The sequence below is a fragment of the Plasmodium cynomolgi genome, chromosome 4, assembly GCF_000321355.1.
Source record: "Plasmodium cynomolgi strain B DNA, chromosome 4, whole genome shotgun sequence".
Lineage (NCBI taxonomy): Eukaryota > Apicomplexa > Aconoidasida > Haemosporida > Plasmodiidae > Plasmodium > Plasmodium cynomolgi.
In genome coordinates, this window is record NC_020408.1 from 621682 (window position 1) to 637197 (window position 15516).

At 46.8% G+C, this 15516-nt stretch overlaps 5 protein-coding genes across 5 annotated transcripts in view; 2 read left to right on the top strand and 3 right to left on the bottom strand.

Moving 5' to 3' along the window:
• The window catches only part of PCYB_042420 (DNA repair endonuclease), a gene marked incomplete at both ends in the record, with an annotated part of 4591 nt that extends 1998 nt beyond the window's left edge, over positions 1 to 2593 (top strand). Inside the window, one exon of the mRNA XM_004225391.1 lies at positions 35 to 2593. Coding sequence (XP_004225439.1) covers positions 35 to 2593 — 2559 coding nt within the window. The remainder of the gene's footprint in view (positions 1 to 34) is intronic.
• Positions 2594 to 3080: 487 nt separating this feature from the next.
• On the bottom strand, positions 3081 to 5748 carry PCYB_042430 (26S proteasome regulatory subunit; the record flags this gene model as incomplete). The annotated part of the gene is made up of 3 exons (XM_004225392.1): positions 3081 to 3160; positions 3310 to 3424; positions 3556 to 5748. The coding sequence occupies 3 exons, from the start codon at positions 5746 to 5748 to the stop codon at positions 3081 to 3083; spliced, it is 2388 nt and encodes a 795-aa protein (XP_004225440.1).
• Positions 5749 to 8641: 2893 nt separating this feature from the next.
• Positions 8642 to 9447, top strand: PCYB_042440 (PH domain containing protein; the record flags this gene model as incomplete). Its single annotated transcript, XM_004225393.1, has 3 exons — positions 8642 to 8779; positions 9120 to 9291; positions 9398 to 9447. 3 exons carry the CDS (start codon positions 8642 to 8644, stop codon positions 9445 to 9447), a joined length of 360 nt encoding a protein of 119 aa, XP_004225441.1.
• Positions 9448 to 9839: 392 nt separating this feature from the next.
• PCYB_042450 (hypothetical protein) lies at positions 9840 to 11122 on the bottom strand (the record flags this gene model as incomplete). Its single annotated transcript, XM_004225394.1, has 5 exons — positions 9840 to 9948; positions 10122 to 10350; positions 10507 to 10591; positions 10769 to 10869; positions 11029 to 11122. 5 exons carry the CDS (start codon positions 11120 to 11122, stop codon positions 9840 to 9842), a joined length of 618 nt encoding a protein of 205 aa, XP_004225442.1.
• Positions 11123 to 12640: 1518 nt separating this feature from the next.
• PCYB_042460 (hypothetical protein) lies at positions 12641 to 14647 on the bottom strand (the record flags this gene model as incomplete). Its single annotated transcript, XM_004225395.1, has 2 exons — positions 12641 to 14337; positions 14452 to 14647. 2 exons carry the CDS (start codon positions 14645 to 14647, stop codon positions 12641 to 12643), a joined length of 1893 nt encoding a protein of 630 aa, XP_004225443.1.
• Between the last annotated feature and the right edge of the window lie 869 nt (positions 14648 to 15516).

The window sequence follows — 15516 nt, forward strand, 5'->3', positions numbered from 1 at the left end:
CATCAATGAGATTTTGAACGAGTGCTATTTTGAGGGGAAAAATGACCAGTACCAGGAGCTGTACGTTAAGGGGGAGGAAGACGAGGAGGGGGGACTCCTGACGAATGCCCATTTGGGAGGAGAGAGGCTCGTAGAGGGGGAAGAAGAAGGTAGTGTGCGCCACGACCAGCGCACCTGTATAGAGGCCTATGGGCAAGTAGAACTGGCCAGAAGGAGGGGCGTAACTAGGCCCAAAAGGGAACAGCGCGGGGGGGACAACGATTCGGATAACGATCCGGGGAACGATCCGGAGAACGAGAAAAAGGCGGTGGTCAAAATGGAAAACGAATTTAAGAAGAACCTGCTGCTCGATGATGAGGAGCTTTTCGGGGAAGACCTCCTTCGAGAGGTGGAGGAAGAGGGGCGGCAAGTTGAGGGGAAGAAGGCAGAGGACGAGCAAGCGGAGGGGCATCCCCTCCAGGGAAGAACCCCCCCCGAGGGGGAAACGCAACCTGAGGCGAAACAGGCAGATGCAGGGGAGCAGATCACCCTGTTGAGACAGGCTGATATCCACGAGAATGGGGACTCTGCCCCAAGCGTTCACAGCAGTGGAGATGACTTCGAAAATTGCAGTGTTGACGAGAAGGAGCAGAGGGAGGAAGACGTGGAGGGGCAAATAGGGGAAGACGTGGGGGGGCTACAAATCGCGCAGGACATGATTGACCTAACCAGCAGGGATGAACAGACGGAGATGCCAATCCAAATTTATGATGAAGAAGAAATGTGTGAGGCATCCAATGAGCCACACATCGGTGGTGAGAAGGAAGCACGTGATGAAGTGACGCTCATTCTGAGGGAAGCTCCCCCAGGAGGGGAAAGGGCACAGGTTGAGTCCCCGCCCCTGCATGATAAGGTACACAGTTTAATAGTTAATTCCTCGAGTGGGGAGGACTCTGCGGAAGGGGAAGCCCCTCCCGAGGGGGAATCCTCCGCCTATGGGGACCCCTTCTCTTCAGAGATGCCCCCGTCGACCTCCATCGAGTTGGCGGCTGAAACGGAGTACTCGAGTGCGCCTCAGCCCATCAGTGGGGACGAGCAGAAAATCTGCGAGGCGATGAAAAAGGTGAAGGAAAAGGTAAGGCGATTTATTAGCAAAGACGAAATAAGCAAGCTGCTTCTGAACAAGGTGGATCTGGGCACGGTGGGGAAGGAGAGTTACTTAGAGAACCTACTGAACAATAAGGTGTTGCTGGACAGGTTTGGCGTGGGAGGGGAGGCTCGCGATGAGGCCCGCGATGAGGCCCGCGATGAGACCCGCGATGAGGCCCGCGATGAGACCCGCGATGAGGCCCGCGATGAGACCCGCGATGAGGCACGCGGTGACACCCGCGGTGGAGGAATGCCGTGTAAGGAAGCCCTAGATGGGGGAGTCCTCACCGGCGAACTCCTAAATGGAGAAGCCCCCCCGGATGACCGCGAACAGCTGCGAGATAGCCGCGTGCTGGACGCCTACCTGGACAAAACGAACAAAGAGAATGAGCAGCTACTGAATGAGTATAAAAAGTTGAAAAAAAACAATATCGAAATAAATGAAGAAATTAATGAAGACATAAAAATTTTATTGAACATGTTTGGGATACCTTATGTACAATCCCCATGCGAAGCAGAAGCACAGTGTTCCTATCTGAATTGCAAAAATTATTGTGACGCTATCATAAGTGACGATTCCGATGTACTTGTATTTAATGGCAAAACAGTAATTAAAAATTTTTTCAACAGAAAAAAAACGGTAGAGGTATATGAAAGGAAGCATATAGAGGATAAATTGGGTCTATACCAAGACGAACTGATTAACTTGTCATTGCTATGCGGATGTGATTATACGATTGGAGTTCACGGAGTAGGAATAGTAAACGCTTTGGAAATTATTAAAGCTTTTCCTACCTTTGACGATTTGAAAAAACTGAAGGAGATCGTATCGAATCCCTTTAGAGACCTCAGCAAGGATGACAAATATTTTCACAACGAGGAAGTTCACAATGAGGAAGTAAAGAATTTTCTGAAAAGTCATAAAAATTATAAATTTAATTGGATCTTTCCAAAAAATTTTCCAGATAGGGAAGTATACAAATGCTTCAAATACCCCAAGGTATGTACAGACATACAAAAATTTCAATGGCATTTTCCAAACCTCAGTCATATTACCAAATTTTTACACAAAGCGACTAATATTGCGGAAGAAAAAATTTTTAATGTACTTAATCCCATTTTGCAGAAGTATGATGTTAAGGTCAGAAGTTATCAACTCAAAATTGATGATTTTTTTCCCATCATTGAGAGGAAAAGAAAGAGCGTTGATGATTTGATTGACATTATTCGGGATACTCAGAAGGGGAAAAGAAGGGACAGCAACAGTGCTAAGAGAGGCAAAGGGGGGAAGGGCGGTAAGGGAAGTATTGGAGGTAGTCCCCCATTGGGTAGAGACATCACTTCTCTCATTGACTTCAACCCTGCGGGGGTCATTCGGTCCAAGCGCATGACCACGGCACTGGACCACATAAAGGGCCGCGGACGCTCCCGCAAAAGGGGCACCCCGGGAGAGACGCGGCGTTAAGCGGTTCAGTCCCATTTGGGGGCCTCCCCAGGAGAGACGCGGCGTTAGGCGGTTCAGCCCCGTTTGGGGGCCTCCCCTCGCGCCTTCCTTTTTGCCAACTCTGCACGCCCGTCACGCGGTTACGCCTTTTTTTTTTTTTTTTGTACGTTTTTTGGTGAACTCAGTCACACGGTGGCGCCTGCGTGTTGGCGTTGCTGTCCCCGCCCCTGTGCATGCCCACGTCCCTGTTGTCGTTATCGAAACCGTTACTCTTTGTGGTGATGTCATTCTCATCGTTCATGTGCATGCGCACGTGAAAAAAAAAAAAAATTGGAAATGCTCAGCAGTGCAAAGGTGAAACAGTGCAAAAGTGAAGCAGTACAAAAATGCAAAGGAGGCGAACATGCTAGATGGGCGACCTCAACGTGAAGGGCGCGACGCGCGCTGTACGCACCCGGCAGCGTGCACCCGCACGGTCGGCTCTCGCGGTTTTTTTTTTCCCGCCCAGTCAGTTGATCGCTGGCGGCACGTAGTTGGGGTCCTTCTTCAGAATGACGATTCCTTCGAGCGTGTCGTTGATGGGGATGTCTGTGGAGGGGGGGTGCAATGGGGTAGCAATGGGGTAGCAGTGGGGTAGCAGTGGGGTAGCGGTAAAGTGCCGCGAAACGGTGTAGGACGTGCCGCGCAACGGTGTAGGAAGCGGCAACGGCAGCAGCACGTGCAACTGGTCCACTTACACTCCTCCGTGGCTATCTCCGCCCGGTCCGTGTGCAGGAGCAGGACGGGCGTCACGTGGGTCTGGAACCCTGTGATTGTTTTGGGCTTCCCGGCTTGTCCGACGACGTCGACGGCCTGGACGGGGGTGCAAAGGGGGGCGTGTGATCATATGTAGGGGATGAAAAAAGGTGCAATCGTGGGGCGGTGAAAGGCGTGCGTGCGATCATATGTAGAGGGCACCAAACGGTGTGTCGCGGGGCGCTAACCTGGCCTACGCGCACCGAGATGGGAAGGGGCTCCAAGTCCTCGTTCACGGTGACGAGCATGCGCGGGTAAATGCAAGGCACGAGGTGGTACAGCAAGTAGTGGTACTTGCCCAATATGGTGGTCTTCAGTTGGAGACACGCGTGGATGGTGACGAGCAAGGATCCCAGCGCTACGTGGTTGATGATAGATCGACTCGAATGCAGGGGGTTGATAGTTAGTAGCCCTTTGCCCATGTAGAGGAGGCCTTGAGACAATCTAACAACAAAGGTGGCATTAGTATCTTTGCAATAAAAGGTTGACAGTTGTCTGAGTAGTATAGCTATTCGTGAGTTGTTCGTCCCGGCACCAACAAAGCCTAAGGACATAATCGCATGCAAAGCCACATCTGCGTCCTGGTCATGAGTCAGTTTGGAGAGGATATCCACTATGTTCGGCTTTGGGAAGGACGTAAATAGTAAGGCTAGAGCTAAAGGGACTGCTTTCTTTTGGTTCAAGTTTGAGTACTGTAAAAAGTGATCGATAATTCTGGTCGTCATTTCGGAACTGATATCATCCGTCAAGGCTATGAGGGCAATGTTGAGGATAGCTACACACTGGTCTAGATTATCCTCCACCTGGGGGTTATTCCCTCCTGCACCATTTCCTGCGTTGGCATTACCTTTCCCGTCAGCTGATCCAGCCTTAGCGTTCTTACTACCTAAGGTATTGGCCCGCTTGCCATCCAAAACAGGACCTTTCGGTTCCACACCCTGGGGAGTAGTTTTCCCATCAACAGAATTACCACCATGGGGAGGAGGATGATGAGGATCACCTGGTTTGGTAAACGTATCCACATTAACCTTCTTATCATTTCTTTTTTCTACCAAAACTTGTAACATTTTTTGGACCTTCAAAACGTCATTGGAACCAGCAAAGGCCATACCTTCTACAGTCGTTATCATATATTTTGCGATTGGGTGTTTAATGACTTCTAAGGCGGATAGAGTAGCTTCACATTTTTCTCTTGAACAGAGGAAGAGAAGACCTAAGGCGACTGCATATAATTTGGCGATAGGTTGGTCGAGGGAGTTACTGACCTTTTCTCTCTCCATAACAGTGTCAATGATGTATTCTGCAATTTCTCTATTTTGTGAACCGACAAAGACAAGTCCTAACGAGACGGCTGCGAATACGCTGCACTCGATGATGCATCCATTATCTACCAAAGGTGGGATGAGTACATCTAGGAGGTTTTCCTTCCCTGACCCAGCATATGCATATCCAAAGCCTAATATGGCTCCTATTCTTTCCATGGTATTTTCTGCATCTATGTGTTCAGATAACAATGCAAAAGCAGGATCACATTCGCTTTTCACATTGGTACAAGCTAACCCGAAGGCCATCAAAGAACCTGCCTTCACATACTGATCGCTGCTGTACTGAAATTTGTCAATTTGGGACAACCCTTCATCTATATTCCACATGAGAAGTAATCCCATAGATGCAGTTGCACTCATCAATCCATAATCTTTATTCTTAAAAATCCAGAGTGATGAATTAACTGTCATTAGTTTATCCTTACAGAAGGCAGCATTGACAAATGCGTTAACAAAGGAGGACGATAAATTTTGTTTTGCAGAATCCCACACATTTGTATTTCTTTTTTCTTCTAGATGTGTTTTGTAAATATCTTCTGGCAATTTGGGTTCTTCTACATCTAAGTCTTTGGCTAGCTTCAAAAATATAGAAGATAAATGTTCCCCTGAAGAAAGACTAGCTAGCTTGTTCAGATCCAAGTGAGGATATCGAATCATTTCTTCCTGGGTGAACTCCAAATGGATAGAATGTCTAGAACAAATTAAAGCCATCTGTTTGCACATTATCATATCACCACATTCAAAAAGGAGGTCCTTAATCTTATCTCTCCTATTTAGTCTCAATAATATTTTTAGATATTCTACATGCTTCTTGTGCTTCTTCAATATATGTAAAATGACTTCCATCAATTTGTAATATTCCTCTGTGGAGGAACTGTAATGAGTTATGTTGAGTAGATACAGGATGGACCTTTCACAAGACTTTTCATCCACGTATAAATGAATGTCATTAATTTTATCTACTTCGATCAGCAAGTCGATCGCTTCGTATTCTGTGTTGTGATTAAAGCAGTACGGCACGATGATGTTGACTAGTTCGTAAATGTGGTTAATCATGTGCACTCCTTTCGGCGTGCTGCCAGGTGCTTCGGCCGCGGGGGAAGCGGTCCCTAGGGAAGAAGTCCCTAAGGAAGAAGTCCCTATTGGAGCAGCCGCTAATGAAGGAGCCGCTAATGAAGGAGCCGCTGCGGACGACGGTGCTGCTCCACCTGGAGTGACCACCGCCCCAGACACAGACGACTCCTCCTCTTTTACACTTTTATACTCTGCCAACAGCTTAGTAATTAAATTCTTTATGTACTCATGGCCGTAATTCACCAAATCGCTTTTATTTCCCATGATGATATATTTGACGATGTTGCTTTCATCTCCTATGGTGGTAGACAAGGCACTTATCATGTTGCTCATTTTTTTCTTGCATTCTTCAAATTTCATATGCTCATGTATTTCGAGTAGCGTGTTGTAGTGGGTCTTTAGTACCTTCAGGGCTAACAGGGATGAGGTCAATATTCCACTAGTGTCAATTATTTCCTTATTCAGCATGGTAATGGATAGATTAACTACATCTTGGTCGTCATCGCGAAGTCTGGTGATGAGGAGCTCTAACTCTTCCTTTTTTTTTTTCTCTTCTTCATTCAGTTCTTCATTCTTGATTTTAAGGTTGTTCAGCTTTCTTCTCTTGTCCTCCGCTTCCTTGGACTTCACGGGCACCTTGATGGACACGGCCTGCGGAGAGTGTGTGTGTGTGGGGGGGGGAGAAACGATATGAGGTGTAACGGGGAAGAGGCTCCCTTCTTGGCCACTTATCAACATTGTTGAGAGTTTCTCCTTTGCTGATGTCCGATCCAATCGTCACATCGCCACATAACCTGCACATGAGTTGCTTACCTTCTTGTCCTCGGCCGTCATAGTTCTTCCTCTTGTTCGGTAGGCAGGAGAGTGGGGAAAAAAAAAACCCGAGGAACAAAAATGATCTGTACGTGTACGGAGTGGAGTACACGTCTGTTCAGGCAAAAAAAAAGTGTCGAATGTGAGCTATGCTTGCATATCATCCACACGTCAACGGAGAGTTGTTCAAAGTGAGGCAGCGTAAACGTCAGGCGTGATCACGTTTGTGGTGAATCTGGTACAGCTGTTTTTCTCCTTGACTTTCGCGACAATGGTCGGTGTGCCCGCAGAGGGGGGGGAGGGAGCTCTTTACGCGTATGCGCTCCTGTGGAGGGGCGGGCTGTTCTGCATGCATGTAAGTATGCCTGGGTTTGACTCCCCCCGTACGCGTTTAAAAATGTTGCCTTGAAAGGAGGTGTAAATTGGCTGTTTCGAAACAAATGAGCAGGGGAGGCAAGTTACATGCGCTGCGTCGCACTGATCGGTTGGCGCCCTGTGCGAGCAGTCGCTCAGAAGGTTTTCTCCTCTTTTCTCTTCCGTGTTCTTTTCTTCTCTTTTCTCTTCTGTGATATTTCCTTCTGTGTTTTTTTCTTCTATATTCTCTTCTTCTCTATTTTTTTCCTCTCTTTTTTTTTCTTCTCTTTTTTCTCTTCTTTTTTTAAATCGCGCTTTTCCAGTTCGGCTCGCGCTCGACAGGCATATCCTCTTTACCAGTTGGCGCTGCGCTGAGCCATTCCTTCGCTTCAGCTTCGAAGTGGTGGGGAGTGCTAATGGGGAGAAATATCGAAGATTGCAACGATGATTTCAAACACACGTGCGAAAATATAACTCTTCACGTAAGCATATTCTTTTGAGTTGGAGTTAAATCAGAATGGAATGGAGGGGGCGGCAAAAGCAGTGCTCTCGTACGCGTGTACAGGTGCACATAAAAGTAAAGGCATTTGCACGTTCGGCACATGCGCACAATTGCGACGAGCGTTCGCGTGCATGCATATGGCTACCTGTGCAGTGAGGAAGCCACAATCGTATGCATATGATTGTACGTGCGCATCCATTCAGGGCCCCATTACGTTAAAGGAGCGAACCGAATGGGAGAAGAATAAAGTAAAAAAAAAAAAAAAAAGATCGAATAAGCCACGAAATGTAAACGTTAAGAACGAACTCAACCGATCATTCCGCGCAGTTTACTTTTTCCTTTCTCCGGTGTAAATCGCCTGAACAAGTCAGGTAAAAAAAAGGAACACATCACATCACATCAGGTAAAATCCGCATTTCTTCCTCACAAGCCTGCAGTTGCACCCCCCCGATTTGTTGCACAGATACATGTGAACAAGAATAGCTGTACCAGTCCCTCCTGTTTTGGGAGGCATACATACATACATACATACATACACACACACACACACTTCGACCAAGGGTGTAATTCTTATTTAGCTGTTTGTACAAAGGATGGGGGGGTCATATTTTTTTTTTTTTTTTTCTCGATTAGAATGGGAAAAGAAAAGGGTAAAATGTAAGAACATTCCTAAGTTGACATTTGGTGATGAATAAGTTGGTTCAGTTTTTTCTCATTTTGCCGTATTCACCATTTTTCCGTATTCACCATTTTTCCGTATTCACCGTTTTGCCTACCTCTTTGTGATGCAAAAAATTTAAAATGCCTTTTTAAAGGAGCCAGCACCAACACCAAGTCAGAGGTTTCATTCAACTGAGGGGGGGAACACCAATCGGTGGCAACCGCTCGCCCATTGTTTGCTTTTTTCCGCTTACCCAGGGGAGGGAAAATATTGCATCTCTTTTTCGCATGGGTAGTATTTCCCCCGTATGCTTTGCCTTCCCAAAGTTGGTGACCCCCTTGGGCCGCTTAACTTGTTTTTTTTCTCTCCGTTTATTTTTTTTCTTTTTAACATTATAAGTGGAGGACAACTGTACGCTGAATTGGGTTTCCCCCATTTGTGTGTGCCCATTTTTTTGAGCCATTACCTCCTTTTGCGCTTCTTCCGTGCTCCTCTTCACGTAGTAGCGTATTCCCCCCACTTTGCGTTTCCCCTCACCCGTTGAAATGGAAATAGTAAACGAAGGGTGGGTTTTTAAGCAGTCCAAGTATTTGAAGCGGTTGCGAAAGAGGTACATGATACTGACGAAGAATTTTATCTGCTCCTTTAAGTCGCAGTATTACCAGGCGGAGAAGCCCACCGAGGTAGGGGTGGTTCGAAGAGCGCAGCTCCGTATGCGCTCCGTATATGCTCCTTATACGCTCCATATATGTTCCTTATACGCTCCGTATACACTTCGCACACGCGCCGCTTACGCACTGTGCGTGTGCCGTGTCCCAAGAGGTCACACTATTTCATTATGTCCGTGGGTAATGCATAGTTCCCTCGCTTTGCTGACTCATCGGAATGACGACAGATATGTGCTTTCCCTTGGGAAAACGCGGCTGTGCCCGTGCGTGGGTTTTCCAACAGGTGTGGCCCTCCGTAGGGACGTCCTCTTTTGCCACCCCATCATGTATAGCTTCTTTCTCACCCCCTTCGCAGATCTTGTACCTAAATAATTTCACCGAGCTGACCTCCCTGGAGGATCTCCGGAAAATAAAGCTCGTGGAAAATGAGTTGGGCCTGACCAACGTGCACTTGTTTAGCATAAGATACAATAACAGGAAAATTATGTTTGCCACTGTGGACAGGGAGGAGAAGCACATGTGGATAAGTAAGCGAAGCGGCAGCTTTTACATAGCCCTTTGAAGAGTCACCAGACACTCCATTTTTTTTTTTTTTTTTTTTTTTTTTTTTTCCCATTTTGGGCCCCTTCTCAGAGCACATCAGCAGGCAAATGATCAAACCTACAGTTTTGCTCAGCGAGTGAAGTGACAGATTGGTTAGCGGCAGTGTGCAGGTGCGCGATGGGCACAGCGGGGGTGTCTCCTTTGATCCATTTGGCTGCCCAGTTCTATCGCCCTGTCCCGTGCGCCGCCTTCCTTAAAAGTCTCCTTTCTCGTTACGCCGTTTTCGCTGCTCTGTCGTGGCTTCCCCATTTTGTGCGTAACTTGACATGACTCAAGTGTCAGCCAACGGAAGCGTAGAAAATCGGGGCGATGACATATACCCACGCGTACAAAATCGAAGCGATGACGTATACCCACGCGTACAAAATCGAAGCGATGAAATATACCCACGCGAAGAAAAAGAATCTCTGCGAGTCAAACCCGTTTCACTTAAAAAAAAAAAACTACATCCCATCAGGTTCACTTTCGCGAATCACTTCGGAAAGGTCGGCGTTAAATAATTATCATGTTTGTTGTTTTCGTCAAAGTTGTACACACAGAGGCAATTCAAGCTGAGGTAATTTTTTAGATCTGCCTTTAGCCTGAACAGAGGTTGGGGGGGGGAGGAAGACAATCGAGAGAGGTTAATAAACGGAGAGTAGTGCCATCGGAGGTACATATATGCATGTATAGACATAACGTTGGAGTGAAGTGAGTCATCTGCCCTGACGCGAAGCTAAATCGCATGCGTCCTAATGAGTTGCTTCTCCCTCACCTGGCACTTTGCTCGCTTTCCTGCGGCTCTTCAATTTTGGTGAGGAGGTTCAAAATAAAGGACTTGTCCTTTTTTTTTTCCATTTCTTTTTCCTTCTTCTTCTTTTTCAGCAACTCGGTGTTCTGTTCGTTTATTTCGTTCAGGATGTCGTTAGTCATATCATCGTTTACTTTTATTTGCTCGTTGTTTTTGTAAATATACTTGAGCTCCTCGACGGCCTTCTTGTTGCCTGCGCGGCGGGGTGTGAAAGGAGGTATGTGCGCAAGGAGGCATGTGCGCGAGGAGGTATTTGCACAGGGAAGCAACTGCACAAGGAAGCATGCGTGTACTTCCATACACACATGGGCACGTTGAATGCTCCGAGGAGGACCCCCCCCATAATTACCTTTCACCGCCCTATATTTTATCTCATCGTTTTTGCTGAACGAGAGCCTGAAGTCGTATTCGCCTGTCTTGTTATCCTTCAAGCTCTGATGAGGGGAGAAACGGCGGCCGCGAATGTGATGTGTGCGGCAAATGGAGAAAGGGGCTAACTACACACCCTTCGTCAAACTGCTTAACGATCATGCGTGGCGGAGTCTCTCCCTACTCCCCCGCTACCCCCCACACACCCCTACAGTGCACGTTTCCCATCGATGGGGACTCACCTCGTACGCCTTTATAGCATCCTTGAAGTAAACAAATTTTACGTAAAACATGTTGCTGTTTTTTTTTCCAAAGTGGATGCCTTCACCGAGGAGCGGCCCATCTGGCGGCGTGTGCAACGCGGAAAAAAAAAATAAAATAAAATAAAATATAAACAAAAAATAAGCGAAGGGGGGAACGGAAAAAGCCATGTTTCATGTTGTCTCTCCTGACTAGCAACAGAGTTGGTCATTCCCCCATGGGCACTCTCTCTTTCACTTACATTTGCTAAATATTTCGGTTATTTCAAATCTGTTTTTATCGACGGGGATATTTTTACAGATGATAATTCCATTGCTGTTCAGAATTTCATTCATTTAGGAGAAGCTCTGTTGTGTGTCGTTTCTACATGAGAGGGAGTCCTCCTTTTCCGATGCGTGATTTGCGCAGGCAACGTCGCGCATACAAAGCAGGTAGGGTCCAACGGACAGGTGTATGTGATCCGTATCGTATCTACAAACAGGTCCTCCTTAAATGATGTGGCATAGCAGCGTTGTGCTGCCGCAAAGCGCATTTGTATGGAAGCTGATTTATGTTCTCCCTCCTCCACCGCTTATGCCGCTTATCCCGCTTATCCCGCTTATCCCGCTTATGCGCGAAGGAATCGCCTGGGTGAATCGTTCGATTGGCGACGTGTCATTATTGAACAAAGCGATCGTTCAGCAGACGAGGTTCCCGCTTTTGTTACTGTGTTGCGTTTTGCTTCACTTAAAACAGTGGCGATGGCGTCGCTGCGTTCATTTTTTGCGCAGATTTTTCACTTAGCGAAATTGTTGCCACGGTTAAGCTGTTCAGCAAATGATCATTTCGTTGAACTCGTTTTATGCCCGCGAGTGAAAGGTTGAAAAGGGGGGCGCTCCGTTCGTGCGTTTTATTTTGTTTTCCTTTATTTTGTTTTGCTTTCCTTTATTTTTATTTTTTTTTGTGCGTACGCTCGTTTGTAAAGCTTTTTCGGTGCGCAAAAAGGGAATGCCCTTTTGCCCATTTTGCCCATTTTGCCTGCTTTACTTTTCCTCCCCCCCCTCCGTTTGACAAGCAAATGCTTTCACATTACTGATTGTGGTGAACTGGTGAGCGCTTCTCCCCTTTAGGGTAAATTGGCACTACGCCTTAAGCTTGAGCGGAATGAAAATTTTATCAAAAACGGGATGGCTAAAGGATGGGGAGAGGAGGATAGACTGGGCTAAGATCAACCATCCTGCGATCAGCCGTCCTTCGACCAACCTTCCTTTGATCAACCATCCTGCGCTCAACAGTCGTACGATGGCTCGTCTGGGGGAGAGCCCCCCGAGGAATGGCAAACATCAAACGTTCTTTTCACCACTTTTGATCGGTTTTAGTTCCCCCCAATTAATCGCCCTTCTTGGTGAAGCTCTGTATGACCCTTCAATTGGGACACTCACCCTCGGGCAAAGAAAAAGCGGAGGCACTGACAAATGGGCAGCCCAGCAGACCTAAGCGCGCTTCGCCATTTATTGTGGAGTAGTTGTGTGTCTCGGATGAAGGCACACGTGTGTGCATATGCGGATCAGTGTATCCTTTTTTGTTCATTTATTTGCCATCACCCCTACCCCCCTCCATCGTGTGGGCACAAAAAAAGATGAACTGGTCGTGGCAAACGGTCTGCACATCGGTTGAGGGTGGCTCGAATGAAGTTGTACTCGAGGATTACAAAAAAAAAAAAAAGCGCCTCGAGAGCAAAGGGGCAATGGTGCAATGTTACAAAGGGGCAACGGTGCAATGTTACAAAGGGGCAACGGTGCAATGCTACAAAGGGGCAACGGTGCAGTTTTGCAAAGGGATGTGCGCTCTCCGCTTGGTTGGGAGCACTGGCATCACTGCTCCGTTTCGTCTGCTCCGTCGGTCGCGTCTGCGGCGTACACCTCTTCCGTCGCCTCGTCTTCTTCCTCCACCGCTCCATCTTCTTCCTCCACCGCTCCTTCTTCCTCCTCCACCGCTCCTTCTTCTTCCTCCATCGCTCCTTCTTCCTCCTCCACTGCTCCCTCTTCCTCCTCCTCCGCGTCCGTGCTGTCGGACGCGTCGAGCTCCCGCCTGTGTTGGTAGCGCAGGACGCCCCGGAAAACGTCCTTTATCTCACTGAGGATGAACTTAAAATCGTTTTTGCGAATGCGCAGAGTGTTCACATCCGCCACGGTGTCGTAGGTAATTTGCTCAGAGTTGCTATATGCAATTTTAGAGAAAACAGAAGGCCAGTAGTCCCTTTTGTTCAGTGGAGTAAACCCATACAGGAGAGTATCATCCGAGTCGTTAATGTGACAAACCACGAGGTGGTACGTCTTGTATTTATCATTACAGTAGGACTGAAATGAGGAAAACATGTTGGAAATAAATTTGAGCTCAAATGGATGAGTGTAGGAATTCCTAGCAGTCTGAAAAATATCCATAAAAATTTTTAAGTTAGATGTGATGTTAATACTTTTTTTGTTACTCTCCATTATTTTTTTAATTAGGACACTTAAATAGCTAGCTGCATTTTTGTGTAGATGCTTCTCAATAAGTTTATCGTAAATTTCTGATTGNTTAAGTCTGTCCTTAAAAATATTGAAGAGGAAATCGGACGTCTTGAGACAGTTATAAAGGTATGAATCCATTTTTTTGATTCTGTTAATGTAGATGTAGATAAGGACGATTAAGAAGTAAAAACTGTCACTGTTGTACAGAACGTACGTTCTTCGTTTCCATGCGAGACTATTCATTGGTCTGATGATTTTTATGAAAGACTTTAGCTTAATAAGGATCTCGTTTTGTTTTTTTAAATCCAGTTGTCTGAAATTTCCTGTAAATTCTTTTATCTCGATATGACACATGGTTCTGATTTTGTTAAAGGTGTTCTTCACATTTTTGTGATCGTAGATGTATATCCGTTCATCGATTTCGAGGGACTCATTTAGAGACATGAAGGACAGCATGGGTAGTAACCCTCTCTCACGATCGAATGAGATAAAGTGTCCATTAGATATGTTCATCGAATCGTTATGTAAATTTTTTATCTCTTTGTTGTAATAGTCGTATGTTACTGCGTCCGTTTTCAAATAGGAGATTAGGGACACGCTCGAGATGAATATAATCGCGGAGGTGTCATCTTCGCTCACGCATTGGATGAATGGGTAAATCATTAGGCACATGCACTTATTTTCTTCCTTCACGATGTTGTAGTAGCTGTGCAGCTTTTGTTGCGCGTTTTTCTTTCCTTTTCCTGCTTTGGTCGCGCCGTTACGTCCCCTCTCTGTTGCGTTTCCCCCCGTTTCGCTCCCCCCCGCTGCGTCCTCCCCGGCGGAGATTCCCTTCCCCGCGGAGGCGCTACTATATATGGCCATGACATCTGTCATCTCCCCTTCGCTCAGCACCAAGTCCCATTTGTCACTCGTCTCAAAGATCTCATGGTAAGGTCTCCTATTATCGATAACGAAAAATTTCAAGTACCCCACATAGTTCTTACTCATAATGCTTGTAAAAAAATTCTCCACCAGGGTATACACATCTCCATCTGTGTTCATATGAGAGCACATACCTATGAGTATCACCTCAAAGAAGTAATCTCGATAGTAGTCCGTATTTTTGCAATACACATCCTCATACTTCTTGCAAAAGTTGATCAAGTCCTCCTTCTTCTCAATTCCGTAACTGAATATGTTTATATCTCTTCTCACATTTTTGTGAAAGTGCAGAATATGTTCCGTGCAAATGGAATCTATATCGTTGTAGTAGAAGATAAATATGTTAAATTTAAATTCCTCATTTTTTCGGCTTGACAATTCCTTAATTTCTTTGTTCACGCGCATGTAGTGGTTCACAAACTCTTCCGCCTTTACGAACCCCATCTTGGAGAGGCCCGCTTTAGGAGAGGCCGCTTTTGGAGAGGCCCGCTTTAGGAGAGGCCGCTTTTGGAGAGGCCCGCTTTAGGAGAGGCCCGCTTTAGGAGAGGCCCGCTTTAGGAGAGGCCCGCTTTAGGAGAGGCCCGCTTCGGGGTGGCTCGCAAGTGTGTGTCTCACACTCTGTTGTGGATGGACTGCGTGTAAATCACAATCACGGCGGTGTGCACAACATGGGTAAGTGATGTGCCTTCCCCCCATAAATGGACGCCGCAAGCGAGTGTATACTTAGGCGTGTCTGCTCTATGTACTGCTTCTACGTCTGCGTGTAAATCGTTAATTAGGGATCTCTCCGTGTAGTGAGCTAGCTTCTTCCTCCCCCCTTTTTCTTTTTATTGCTCACTTATTGGGGGTTGCCGCCCTCCCTGTGCATATATGCCTCGACGGCGTTTGTGAGGAGTTATGTCTCCCTCGTCCAAGCTAAAGCTAATTTGCGCACTTGTTTGGAAGCCGCGACAGGGGGGGGCAATTATTTTTTCTGCTCAAATGTTCCCTTTCGGGAGGTTGATTTATTTTGGCTGATTGACCCCCTTTGACTGAAAGGTGGGTACGCCATTGCGAAGGAGATTTCGCTTTGGGGAAGAGGCCCACGGGGGGATGTCATTCGTCGGGTTTGCTACGTTCGCCGGGCTTGCCACATTCGTCGGCTTGCTACGCTCGTCGGGCTTGCTACGTTCGCAGTGCTTGCTACGTTCGCCGTGCTCGTCGCGCTTGTCGCGTTTGCGCCGCTTGGAACGTTCACTTTTTGTGAACCCTCCGGCGAATTGCGCCTCGCTCCTCACGGCATTTCCCGCGTGCCTTGTGCGTTTAGAATGTAC